At 42.3% G+C, this 13,644-nt stretch overlaps 1 protein-coding gene across 3 annotated transcripts in view; it reads left to right on the top strand.

Annotated features, from left to right (window-relative positions):
- Nucleotides 1-13,079, top strand: part of SMCHD1 (structural maintenance of chromosomes flexible hinge domain containing 1) — a 116,980-nt gene extending 103,901 nt beyond the window's left edge. For 2 of the 3 annotated variants that reach the window (XM_066622776.1, XM_066622777.1), the window contains exons 44-48: nt 530-600; nt 2,083-2,254; nt 4,757-4,915; nt 5,886-6,003; nt 11,391-13,079. In XM_066622776.1, the coding sequence (XP_066478873.1) occupies nt 530-600; nt 2,083-2,254; nt 4,757-4,915; nt 5,886-6,003; nt 11,391-11,484 (614 nt within the window). In that variant the 3' untranslated portion in view covers nt 11,485-13,079. Of the gene's footprint in view, nt 1-529; nt 601-2,082; nt 2,255-4,756; nt 4,944-5,885; nt 6,004-11,390 lie in introns of those variants that run through there. The other variant, XM_066622778.1, reaches the window with a different exon arrangement.
- The last annotated feature ends 565 nt before the right edge of the window (nt 13,080-13,644 follow it).

A 13,644-nucleotide genomic window follows, 5' to 3' on the forward strand; every position in this document is an offset into this window, starting at 1 on the left:
CGACTGGAGTGTAGCTCTCAGCTTCCAGAGGATTACAGGGCCTGCTGATTCCATCATCTGTGGGTTTCCTTATTCATGGGGGGTCCTGGAACGCAGGACACCCCATGTACTCCTTTTCTATAAGAAGTAGTTCTCAAAATGGTTTACATAACAAAATCAATCAATTAATTATTCCCAGTCCCCAAAAAGTTCACAATCTAAAAAAGAAACAAAAGAGATGCCAGCAACAGCCACTGGAAAAGACTCCGTGCTGGGGTTAAGAGGAACAGTTGCTGTCCCCCTGCTAAATATGAGGCACCACTTTCAGAGGTGAATTTTTGCCTAGTTTCAGGGGTCTCACTTTAACTGTTCTTGTTTTTGTAATATATTTGCAATATTGTCCATTTGGTTCTACTGAACTGTTATTCAAGATGTCAGGATTGTTATTCATTTTTATTGTTCACTGTAATAACTGCCCTGGAGTCTCATTCACAAAGTAGGTGATATTCTGAGTATTATTGAAGTCTCACTATTTTGTTTAATTTCATAGTGTTTGGGAATCTATTAGGAGACACCATTATTATTGACAACTTGGATGCTGCCAATCATTACAGAAAAGAGGTGTGTATTAGAGATTTAAAGCTATGTGCTTGTGTGAACATAGGAGCAGCCAAGAACAAGAATCAGTCAGGTTTTTTTTAATGTCTGATTATAAAAATCTCAGTCCCAAAATTTTCATAGATTTATCCAGGTTTCTGTAATTCCCCATGTTGCATTGTTGCTTTGGAGGCTCATAATATGCATTGTATTTGGAAATCTGTTGAGAATACAGTTTACTGGCCTCTAGTATTTTCAGAATTGTTCAAGTGCATTTACTGAATTATCAAAACTTTGTAGTCTTATCAAGATTTATAAAATGTTTTAGCATTTTTATTTTGAGCTGAATTCATTTCAATCAACGATGAGACATAAATGAAAGATGACCAAAGAACGATGAGACATGAGCACACAGAAAGCACTTCCTTGCAATAAGGAAGTGCTTTGCTCACACTTATGTCTCAACGTTCCAAGCATCGAGGAGCCCTGTGGAGGGCTGTCCAGGGCTTCCCATGTCTACTGGAGCCTGCAGCAGCCCTACAGTAGTGAAAGTGAGTAAAAGTACCCCCCTCAGCGACATGATCCTGGAGATCGCTTCACTGCCTTGGCCCCTCCCCTGCAAAAACTTACTTAGGGTGTAAATCTCCCTACAAGTTTGAGAATCACTGTGATAGATCCATGAAAATGAGTTTTTGACCATGGGTTGTTTCTTCCTGAGGAACCTCCCTTGTGATGACTGTTTGTGTAAGTTTCAGTGCTTTCAGAATGTCCTCCCAATCTGATCAATACACCGTGATTATTCTCTCACACTAGTAAATCTGCATTATGTCCTATTCCTGCCTTGCCTGATCCATGCTTTTCTTTATTCAGGGAGCCTGGACTCTGGTTTTCATTCAGTACTCAGTTCTTGTAGGACCTCCTCCATCACATTTCTTTAATATTTCTTTTGAGTTCTGTCTTGCCTATTCTGTTTTCTTGAACCTCTTCTTCCCATATTCAGCTCCAGTGATTTTGCTGTGACATAGAACATTTGAGGATTTTAGACTACTTCCTTCTTAGCTCATTCTCTGCTTTTCATAGACTGACTTGGGGAAGGAAGGCCCCTTCTCTGGGAGGAACTTTTCTTTCTGTTCCTGCCTTCTGTTGTCCCAGAGAAGGGACTTCCTAGTGCTTTTAGGATCTCCTTTCATTCCTGATTAGAATGGCAACTTACAGGTAAGAGACAAAGATTGCAATTCTATACACACTTCAATTTCCTTTGAAATTGATTGCCTTACTTCTGAGTAGATATTCATAGAATTGTGCTGAAAATTTCTGTTCATCCCCGAGTCAGTAGGCAAGAGTTCATAACTGATGTTTTATTGTTGTTAAATCTGGTATTTATCTTTTGAGGAATAACTTCATAGTATCACTTTTCAATGGAAAGCAATAATAATTTGTAAAAGATTATCTGCAAGTTACCGACTTGCCATAGATCTATTAATATCATCAGTTCTATTTGTATAGGTTGTGAAAATCACACATTGCCCAACGTTATTGACAAGAGAAGGAGACAGAATTCGTAGCAATGGGAAGTTTGGAGGCCTTCAAAATAAAGCCCCTCCCATGGACAAACTTAGAGGAATGGTATTTGGAGCACCACTACCGCAACGTTACAATGTTCTCTCTGCACAGATTGGTGTGTTTAGAGCATATTAATTAAATAATCCTTTATAGATGTTTTGTGTGATGCTTTTACTATATCTAAAAATTTTTAAACAATGTTTTGGAGATGGAATACTTTCCATCGTATGTATCATCATTCATAAGTAGAAATTGAACTTGGACCCTTAAAATTGATTACAAGTAATTGGTAAGTTGTAATTTATCACACCTATACTAGTCCTATAGTAGAGAGAAATCTGAAGACTAGATGCCAAGAATCATATAATTTGTGAAGTTGTACATACCATAAAATCCCAAACAAGGTTGGTGCAAGAACACTGCTTCCGGCAAGCTCTTCAACCTCTCCAGACTGAGAGCAAAATCCAAAGTCCAGCTGAAATGTCTGCGTGACTTCCTCTTTGCCGACGATGCAGCTGTCAATACCCACTCTGCCAAAGATCTCCAGCAGCTCATGGATCGTTTTAGCAAGGCCTGCCAAGATTTTGGACTGACAATCAGCCTGAAGAAAACACAGGTCATGGTTCAGGATGTGGACTCACCTCCCTGCATTACAATCTCTGAGCATGAACTGGAGGTTGTCCATGACTTTGTGTACCTTGGCTCAACGATCTCCGACACTCATTCTCTCGATGCCGAGCTAAACAGGCGCATCGGTAAAGCAGCTACCACGTTTTCCAGACTCACAAAGAGAGTCTGGTCCAACAAGAAGCTGACGGAACATACCAAGATCCAGGTCTACAGAGCTTGCGTCCTGAGTACACTTCTGTACTGCAGCGAGTCATGGACTCTTCGCCCACAACAGGAGAGGAAACTGAGCGCTTTCCACATGCGCTGCCTCCGACGCATCCTCGGCATCACCTGGCAGGACAAAGTTCCAAACAACACAGTCCTGGAACGTGCTGGAATCCCTAGCATGTATTCACTGCTGAAACAGAGACGCCTGCGTTGGCTTGGTCATGTCGTGAGAATGGATGATGGCCGGATCCCAAAGGATCTCCTCTATGGAGAACTCGTGCAAGGAAAGCGCCCTACAGGTAGACCACAGCTGCGATACAAGGACATCTGCAAGAGGGATCTGAAGGCCTTAGGGATGGACCTCAACAAGTGGGAAACCCTGGCCTCTGAGCGGCCCGCTTGGAGGCAGGCTGTGCAGCATGGCCTTTCCCAGTTTGAAGAGACACTTTGCCAACAGTCTGAGGCTAAGAGGCAAAGAAGGAAGGCCCATAGCCAGGGAGACAGACCAGGGACAGACTGCACTTGCTCCCGGTGTGGAAGGGATTGTCACTCCCGGATTGGCCTTTTCAGCCACACTAGACGCTGTGCCAGAACCACCTTTCAGAGCGCGATACCATAGTCTTTCGAGACTGAAGGTTGCCAATACATACCATAAGCATGATAGTGTCTTTATATTTTTGATTGACGAATAGAATTTCAAAGAGGAATGTGCAATAGATAAGAGCTTAATGTCAGATTTGAGGTGGCATGTGTGACTAGTGCTTCTGACATCAGGAGCTTCTTCCTGAATGGAAGAAATGTTTCATTAATGAAGAAAACTTTATTTGCTGGGGGAGCTTCCAGTGACAGAAGCGCTAATTGGGGTGTTACCTATAGTCTCCAGGACTTGTACCCAAAGAAAGTGAACCCTGACTAAGCACCATTGAATCAGTCATTGCTACTTGGTCTTATTAACTTCAGTACTTCTTAAGGGGAGAAAAAAGCTGCCACAACTCAAAATCACCTTTTCCCACTCATTCAGTGGTTAAAAGCACTAAGTGGGCAGGGAAAGGTAATTTGGATCCCTTCCCATTACCAGAAAGGTGGCATGCAGCCTCTCTCCTTCACGCTTGTTTTACAGAAGTGATGCACTCTGGGAAGTCAGCATGCATTGCTTCTGTTTGTTGGAAATGGATGCAGCATGGAGTAGGGAGGCTGCACATTGAACTTCCTGGAGGGGAAGGGAACCATCTCCAGATTGCCTCTTGCTGCCCACCTGGTGCATTATAAGCACTGGGGTGAGTGGGGAGAAGTTTTTTTTCTTTCCTTCTCCCTCCAGCAGCAGCAGCCATGGAGGGAAAGGGAACATGCTATCAAGTCAGAAGAGGATGATGGAGTGGGGTCTAGAAAGGGTGATGGACTGACAAGCGCACAGTACATGCAACCATTTCAGCTGCTTCATGGCAAGACCACCTCTGATACTATACCACATACTATCATGTTCTGAGCGTCTCCCAACCTTCAGAGGTGTAGAAGGAAATAGGAGATAGGAAAGCTGCTGTTAAGATCCGTCACATAAAATAAAATTAACACATTTGTTAGATGAGTTTTTCTAGGCATAATTTTTTCCTACATATAAGTGATATTCTGTAGGAAAATCATGTATGTGGTAGCTTTATTTTTAAATGGCATCTTTTAATTACTTTTATTTCTCCATTATTTGTAGATGCTGTTCTTAAACCTAGCAAAAAAGTATTTTACAGAATGCACCTTTGTCCCTTACTGTTCTCTTACCCATTAGATCTCCTTCAGCAATACCACACTGCAGTTGTCAGGCTTAATAAAGTCAAAACAGAACTTGAATGGCAAGAGCAGTCAATTCAAACTTCAGATACGCAAAAAAAGAAAGAAGAACTTGCTGAACTGGAGAATAATCTCAAGATAATAGAGAAGGAGTTGGGTATGTCATTCACTTATACCTTACAAAGGTAAACAGTAGCAAATTATGCTTTATATTATTTGTCATGCCTTAAAGGCAAAATCCATGTGTAGAATTGATTTCATAAATGCATTTGAATTGTTTTCTGAGCAAAACTGTGTTACATATTTGTGTATGAGGACCATCTCTCTCTCTCTCTCTCTCTCTCAGGTCAGGTAAAATACAGGTTGAGCCTACTTATCCATGGATTTTCCATCTGTGGATTTGGCTCATCGCGAGTCCTCCCTACCCCATTGAGCCAAATTCAGCCCAACCTGAAACCTCTAGAGGGGACTGGAGCTATGCTGGTCCTATAGCTATGCTCCAGTTCCCTCTGGAGGCTCTTCTGAGACCTGTGGAGGCTGCATGCATGCTCCACAGGCCCCGAAGAGCCTGTGGAAACAACTGGAGCACAGCTCCAGACCCTTCCGGAGAAGTGGTATCCGAGGCTTTTGGGGACCTTTCTGAGGCCCATGGAGGCTGTGCATAGCAAGGCGCACAGCAAGGCTGCGGTTGCGTTCAGAGCGCAGTGGACCCCAAAATTTGTGTGACTTGGTTTCATTTGTTTGACCAGGAACGGAACCCTTGCGAATAACAAGGGTCCACTTGTGTAGCCAATTAGCCTTGCTGCTGGCGGAGGTTGGGACTTGAACAGAGTGAAGGGAGGTACTAATTTTACCTTGCTACCTGGATCTTAAAGGGGTTGGGAAAGATATGCATTCTGTGGTGCACTTTCTTCAGGCATCATTTTAGAACCGCAAACACAGGTCCCTTTCAGTAGCAATGGGCATTGTCATAGTTTGCAAACAATAACTTTAAATTGCAGTTTTTTTTTACTTGCATCAATATCTTTCAATATTTCATTCCTACTTGTTATGATTGTAGCAAAATTTATGAAGGTATAACTAATGTATAGAGTTAATAATAGTATTCATGTTTGTGGTCTTTATAGGTATGTCCTCATCAGGTGAATGCACCAAATCATCACTGCAGCAAAAGGAGCTTGGCTCAGATGACAGTCCAAATCCTCCAAAAAGAATGCGTAGAGAAACAGCAAAGAGACCATACAGGTAGCTTTGTAGACTTGTAAAGAAGTACAATTTACATTCTGCTTCTACTTTAATGTTGGAGTACTTTCTTTGACATGAATACTCCTAATGCCGTTATAGACTATCTGTATAACATGAATTATCTTTATAATTCTACATTATATTGTTTCTCAAAATATGTGTTGAGCTTGTATGGATTGGACATTTGCTTCCAGAGTCAACAGCACCACTGACAAAAATAGACAGCAACCCCAACCATGCTTGCAAGAGGAACCCAGAGGCTTCGTCATGTTCCTCTGAGGTGCTGGTGATTTCAGAGACATGTTGGTAACACTGCACACAATACATTGTATTGGTGCCTTTGTGGAAAAAAAATGGCTCTTTAGAGAAAAAGGGAAGGGACCCACATCAATAAGGAGGAATGGAAGCTACAAGAGCAAACTCCCAGATGGCAGCACTGAGTCAGTGTTTGAAAGGTAGGGGTGTGTTTTAATGAAATCCACAGGCCCATCTCTCTTCTTCACCTAGTTTTAACCAAATCATGGCCTGCCCTATAGTCTTCTAAAAACAATAGCAAAGGGAGGCCATTACAGTAGGTAAAGGGGCATAATCCCCTTGAAATTCACCTGAAAGGCTCATCTTTAAGACGTGCAAATGTTGCAAACTCACATTTTGAGGATCCTGTAATGATCAGAAGGACTAGAGCCCCAAGCATCTGACTACAGAGCAACAGCTGCAGGAGTAAAGTGTCATGATAGAATTTTTGAAGTCTCTTGGGGGCCTAGCCCATGATATGCCGCCTTCTCTCCCCAGTCCACCTCCTGCAGCAGTACCATCTACATAGTTCAGTATACTGTGTGCAGTTGTGGTTCAGTGGAGTAGCACGGGCTTTTATTGTGCACGAAGTTTCACCCCTTGCTAGTGTCTCCAGAATTGCTTCCGCTGTATCCAGTGGACTAGGGAGACCACCAGAGTTCTCCTTGGGGGAACGGGACTTTCAACTCCTTCCCCCAGGGAAAGCCCCAGGCCCCTCAGTGGGGTTACTTGAGTCTGCACCGGCAAAATAGCTCTACTACAGAGGAGACCTCTACTGGTCCCACCCCTCTCCTGGGCTGCTCCATCCCCCCATTCTGCCCTCTCCCACCTCTGAAAAGCTGCACTGCCACCTGGCAGTGCTGCTTATCCCTAGCTGCTCTTCACAGCTCCACACGGGCCGCCGCATTCTGCACTAATTGCACTAATTGCAGTTTCTGAACCGTCTTCAAGGGCAGCCCCACATAGAGTGTGTTACAATAGTCTAACCTTGATGTCACCATGGCATGGATCACCGTGGCCAGGTCTGCATGATCCAAGTACGGCCACAGCTGGTGCACCAGCCAAAGCTGAGCAAAAGCCCCCCTAGCCACAGCCACCACCTGGGAATCCAGGAGCAGCTGTGAGTCCAGGTGGACCGGCTAGCTGCAGACCTGCTCCTTCAGGGGGAGTGCAACTCCATTCAGCGCAAGCCAACACTCCAGCACCTGCATCGAGGATTTCTGAACCAGGAGAACCTCTGTCTTATCCATATTTCATTTCAGCTTGTTAGCCCTTACCCAGATCCTCACTGTCTCCAGACAGCGCTCCAGGACCTCAACTGCCACCCTGGAATGTGGAGGAAAGGAGAGATAGAGCTGGGTGTCATCAGTGCCAGCCGGATGAAAGATAATTTTAAAAAATCAGAGTCCATAGATGTATTTCTCCAGCCAGCAATTTTCCAATAAATTAATTTAAAAGGGGTAGTTGGAGGTGGAACAACTTGGACAGAAGTGAATAGTCAACCAGAAGGATTAGGATTTGGAGAATGGTCAGGTGAAGTAATAGAAGATAAGAGATCAATAGCCACAGGGAGGCTACAATTTGTAATACTGGATGCATGGGTGGGTAATTCAACTAAAGGATAGAAGGGGGAATTAGGAGAAGGAGGCCACGTGGAAATAGGAGAATTGGGAAGGGTTTGGGCTATATCAGTAATCGGCAGTGGCTCTTGAAGATCAGGGCTTATAAAATTAAAATTTAAAGGGGGTATAGATTGGGTTGTTGTATCCACTAACAAAAAGGAGCTAGGGTGGGAACATTTTTGCACTATACAATTTGGATATAATGAAATAACAGAATTACATGCTGGAGAAGATAGTATAGAAATACATTCCTCACAAGCATTAGTAAAGCTGGCTACAGAGGGTGAAACAATGGGTTTAGTCAAAGAATTTAAAATCACAGGAGAAGTTTGAAAGTTAAAAACAGGCGAGGGTTGAGCTGAATTCTCCAGAGTCTTCTCTTGAGGATTAGGATAATCAGTTTCCACTTGAAGAAAGGAAAGATCAGAAGCTATTAATCGCTCCAGAGGATTGGTCTCAGCTGCTGAAGACGAAGGAGGTTTCGACAATGATTTCTGGTTAAAAGATGAAAGAAGTCGAGGTCCTGGATTCATGCTTACAGGGAATAGAAGGAAGGAGGCTCGTAACTTGAGTATTCCTAAAATGCCTTTGGAGAAGAATCACATGTCTCTTTAAGGCTCCTGCATGCCGGAGCAACAGTTTCGGGGTGTGGATGGAAGAAAAATATAACAGGAACCTATCCATGGAGCTAGTTGGAAACAGTTTTTTGATTTTCCAAAGATCAATAAAGGAAAAGGATGTTCTTAGTAGAGTAGCCAGATGTTACTTAACTGGCCTTAGTTTACTCCAATCAAAGCAATTTCCTCCATGCCTCCATGGGGCAGGAGGTCTGGTCTAGAGGGTAGAGCCTCCGTCTGCCTGAAGATAACATCCACAAGGTCTCCAGTTCGAGGCCACTGGCACCGTGCGACCTTGAAGCAGCTGACAAGCTGAAGCCGAGCTATTCCATCTGCTCTGAGCGTGGGAGGATGGAGGCCAGAATGTGAAGCCAGATCGGAATGAAACACCTGAATGTAGTGGTTCTTGAAAGAAAGAACCTTCTTTCAAATTGTAAAAATCCCTATTTAATAAGGGATTTAAATAAAGCCTGCCTATATAAACCGCCTTGAATGAAGTCTTGAATAAAGACCAAGAAAGGTGGTATATAAATACCTGTTGTTGTTGTTGTTGTTGTTGTTATGATGCCGAGGAATAATGATTGCAATGCAATTTGGCTGGTAAATCAATTGAGCAGGTTTACTCTCACGTGTCGGTAAAAGTGAGTGCTTGCATAGGGAATTTGCAAACTGTTTTTTCTGTTCCATGTGGCAGCGAGGAGCACTTAACTGCAATGAAGTAATAGTATGATGCAGTTCCTTTAAGAGTTCCACTATAGTCTCAGTTTGAGAAAAAATCGTGCTTACCATGCAAGAGGTTAGGAGGGAATGTTGAGATTGCTGCAATAGTAGTTGAGAATGCTGCAACAATAAATTCTCGAGTTCATGCCATTCATCAGCTTCGTATTGGGATGCAGAAGGGTGCAGCTCGTTTCTATCGGAGTTGTTTGAAGCAAAGGGTGGCATCGAAGAGACTGCACAAGGGGGAGGAGGTGAGGGACTCAGTAATACAGCTTCCGAATCTAAGAGCTGAGGCAAGGAGAAAAATGTCTCCAATCTAGTTTGTTTAAGATGTGGAGTTGAGTCTGATTTTGCATCCCCTGGAGAAAAGGTTCTTTTTCCCCCCATTAGATTAAGAAGCAAAAAGTAAAAATTCAGTGAAGAAGGTTACTCACAGGTCAGAAAATATGGAGGAGTAAATCATCCAGCTGAGTCTGCTAAGCTCCTGATAATGAGCTCCGAGGGAGTCTAATAGCAGACAAAGTAAACACCACAAGATTTACGAACCCTGAAATAATCCCTTTGTAGGAAGCAAGGTCCAAGAATAACATAGGAGATAAAAAAAGGAATTTGGGTGACGGAGCTTCAGCTTCAGCGTCCTTAGCATGGAATGTCCCACCGGAAGTCTCATCAGTGTATTGATGGCACCCCACTCCAAATCCCCGGATGACCTCTCCCAGTGGTTTCATGTAGATGTTAAATAGCATGGGGGATGGAATTGAACCCTGTGGCACCCGCACCTCAAGGGCCAGGGTGTCGAGCAGGCATCCCCCAGCATCACCATGTGGGACCAATCCTCCAAGTAGGAGTGGAACCTATATTGAATATAGGAATATATTGAATACTTTGAAAAAAGCAGGTGACAATATCTTCTATAGCCCCAGTCCAAAATGCATGCTTAGACTTCCATCTAATCCCCAAATGAGGAGGGAGGGAGGCTACTGTGAGTGGGAATGACTACTGATATTGATGGCTGAGAAAGCAATGAAGAAAAGATGCTGGTAAGAAAACTAAATAGCAGTTTTCTGAACATTTTATTTTCTAGCTTTTGAGAAGACCATCCCCCAAAAGAAGCTACCAGCATTTAATAGGATTGCTTGTTAACAACTAATTAGCAGCTAATTGACTTCATTATTTGAAAAATTGCCAGCATAAATTAGACTTCAATATTAATTTGTAAATTGGGCTGTTTTGAAAACCTTGTAAATCAAAAACACATTAAATAATAAACACCTATTCTGACCAGGCCACCTCTCTTCACCTAATTGTAAAGCTTCATGGCTTTCCAAGAGATACAGCTGCCCCTTTGGGAGGAGGTCAGGGAAATGGCAGCTATTCAGATTCAGGAGCCTTTTATTGGCATAACATAAAGCATAAAAACAATACAATCTTGATAAACCGTACCTGAGACTACCCCCACAGTTAAATCAGAATTACCAAAATTACACAGTTGCACAGCACCTCCTCAGAATTAAAGATATTTTGCAACCTGGCATGTGCATGCCTCGTCCGTCCCTAATAGCAAATAACACAACACATAGACCTCAGGCTGCACAAAGAGGTAAGAAGCAGCCCAAGCAGGACAGCTATTAGGTGTGTTATCCTTTATGGCTAATTACCCCAATCCAGTTAACATTAGTTGTAATTAAGTCCTGTTGAATGCAACAGTTCTGAATTTGGTTGTAATTAACTTATTTCATTGGTGTCTATGAGGCTTGTAGCAGAGGTCCTAAGTATACTTAACACCCACAAAGTTAAATGGAATTTTCTCCCTAGCAAATGTATTTACAATCGCAGCTGATTGGATCTAGTGATTTCATGTGAGGTATGTTGGGTATCTACATTTTATAAAGAATAAGCACTTTTATTTTGGGTTATTTCCTCCCTTTACAAGAAGATGGCTCGGTCTTATCAGTAAACAATTTTTGATACCTACTTTAATTTTCATACCATTGCTAGATGGGTATATTTGTTAATAGGATTAAATAATTCTTCAATTCTATTATAAATTAAGAAATGTGTGATTTATACTAAAAATAGCATTTTACATTTGAATTATTGTAATATCTAGAATGACCTGTGTTATCTTTTGTAGTTCAGAAGAATGGGTCTCACCTTCTCCCTTGAAGAAACAGCAGCAAACAGTAACCACTACATCAGAAGCAAATGGAACATCACGAAAAAAATAACAAAAATGAAAATTATATTTGTTGAAGAGTAACTGTATATTAAAATAATTGTAAGCTGAAAATATCTGTAAGATTGAAGAAAAAAGAAAATTAATGTTACTATCATTAATACTTTTGTCCTATAGATAAATGTTAGTGACAACAGATAATCTAATTTTGTATAGTTTCTTATTTCTGCTGTTCATCATTTATTCTGTCAAAAGGTAAACAGGCATGTGGATGTGGGAGAACCCGTGGACATTATATATCTGGACTTTCAGAAGGCGTTTGACACGGTCCCTCACCAAAGGCTACTGAAAAAACTCCACAGTCAGGGAATTAGAGGACAGGTCCTCTCGTGGATTGAGAACTGGTTGGAGGCCAGGAAGCAGAGAGTGGGTATCAATGGGCAATTTTCACAATGGAGAGAAGTGAAAAGCGGTGTGCCCCAAGGATCTGTCCTGGGACCGGTGCTTTTCAACCTCTTCATAAATGACCTGGAGACAGGGTTGAACAGTGAGGTTGCAAAGTTTGCAGATGACACCAAATGTTTCCGAGTGGTGAAGACCAGAAGTGATTGTGAGGAGCTCCAGAAGGATCTCTCCAAATTGGCAGAATGGGCAGCAAAATGGCAGATGTGCTTCAATGTCAGTAAGTGTAAAGTCATGCACATTGGGGCAAAAAATCAAAACTTCACATATAGGCTGATGGGTTCTGAGCTGTCTGTGACAGATCAGGAGAGAGATCTTGGGGTAGTGGTGGACAGGTCGATGAAAGTGTCGACCCAGTGTGCGGTGGCAGTGAAGAAGGCCAATTCTATGCTTGGGATCATTAGGAAAGGTATTGAGAACAAAACAGCTAATATTATAATGCTGTTGTACAAATCGATGGTAAGGCCACACCTGGAGTATTGTGTCCAGTTCTGGTCGCCACATCTCATAAAAGACATTGTGGAAATGGAAAAGTTGCAAAAGAGGGCGACTAAGCTGACTACTGGGCTGGGGCACCTTCCTGATGAGGAAAGGCTACGGCGTTTGGGCCTCTTCAGCCTAGAAAAGAGGCGCCTGAGCGGGGGACATGATAGAGACACACAAAATTATGCAGGGGATGGACAGAGTCGATAGGGAGATGCTCTTTACACTCTCACATAACACCAGAACCAGGGGACATCCACTAAAATTGAGTGTTGGGAGAGTTAGAACAGACAAAAGAAAATATTTCTTTACTCAGCGTGTTGTTGGTCTGTTGAACTCCTTGCCACAGGCTGTGGTGATGGCGTCTGGCCTGGACGCCTTTAAAAGGGGATTGGACAAGTTTCTGGAGGAAAAATCCATTATGGGGTACAAGCCATTATGCGTATGTGCAACCTCCTGATTTTAGAAATGGGCTATGTCCGAATGCCAGATGCAAGGGAGGGCACCAGGATGAGGTCTCTTGTTATCTGGTGTGCTCCCTGGGGCATTTGGTGGGCTGCTGTGAGATACAGGAAGCTGGACTAGATGGACCTATGGCCAGTGGGGCTGTTCTTATTAGATGTCAATATGTTTAAATATAAATATGATTTTTTTATTTATGAATTTTCAAACTTTGCAATAAAATTGTTGCATTACTAAGAGGTTTGCTAGTACAATAGAATTTATACTTTTGATTAAGTGTAACATATTTTCATTCCTTTTGTATGATGGAAGTCCTATATATACCAACTGAAAACACACAAATGCATTTTCATTTAGTGATATCTGGTGTCCACATTCAAAATCATTGTCAGAATGTAAGCATAGAAATCATCCAGACAGTTTTAAGCTAATAATATGCATAATGTAAAAACCGATCTTACACATGTTCTCATTTTCTCTTTTTTTACATGCTGTTTGTCCAGAAATAGTAGGAAACAGGTTGCAATTTATAGCTAAGTAATGTTCTTTCCAGCCTAGTTAGAGTTCTGGTACAATCTAGAGGGCAGAAAAGAGTCTTGAGGAAACCAATCAGCACCAACAGAGAAACCTAAGGAAATAAAATAAGATGGAGACATCTTCAACTCTTGAAAAGGTTTTTAGCCAGACTTCAAATCTGGATGGACCATTTTAAGGCAGGGAAGGAGACTCCCTGTTCCTGTACATATTCATGTTCCTACCATAGTAAGCCCTTTGTTTCTTTCATTCCATCCCTACTCTTGTGGGG

The sequence above is a fragment of the Tiliqua scincoides genome, chromosome 4 (genome assembly GCF_035046505.1).
Source record: "Tiliqua scincoides isolate rTilSci1 chromosome 4, rTilSci1.hap2, whole genome shotgun sequence".
NCBI classification, from domain to species: Eukaryota; Metazoa; Chordata; class Lepidosauria; order Squamata; family Scincidae; genus Tiliqua; species Tiliqua scincoides.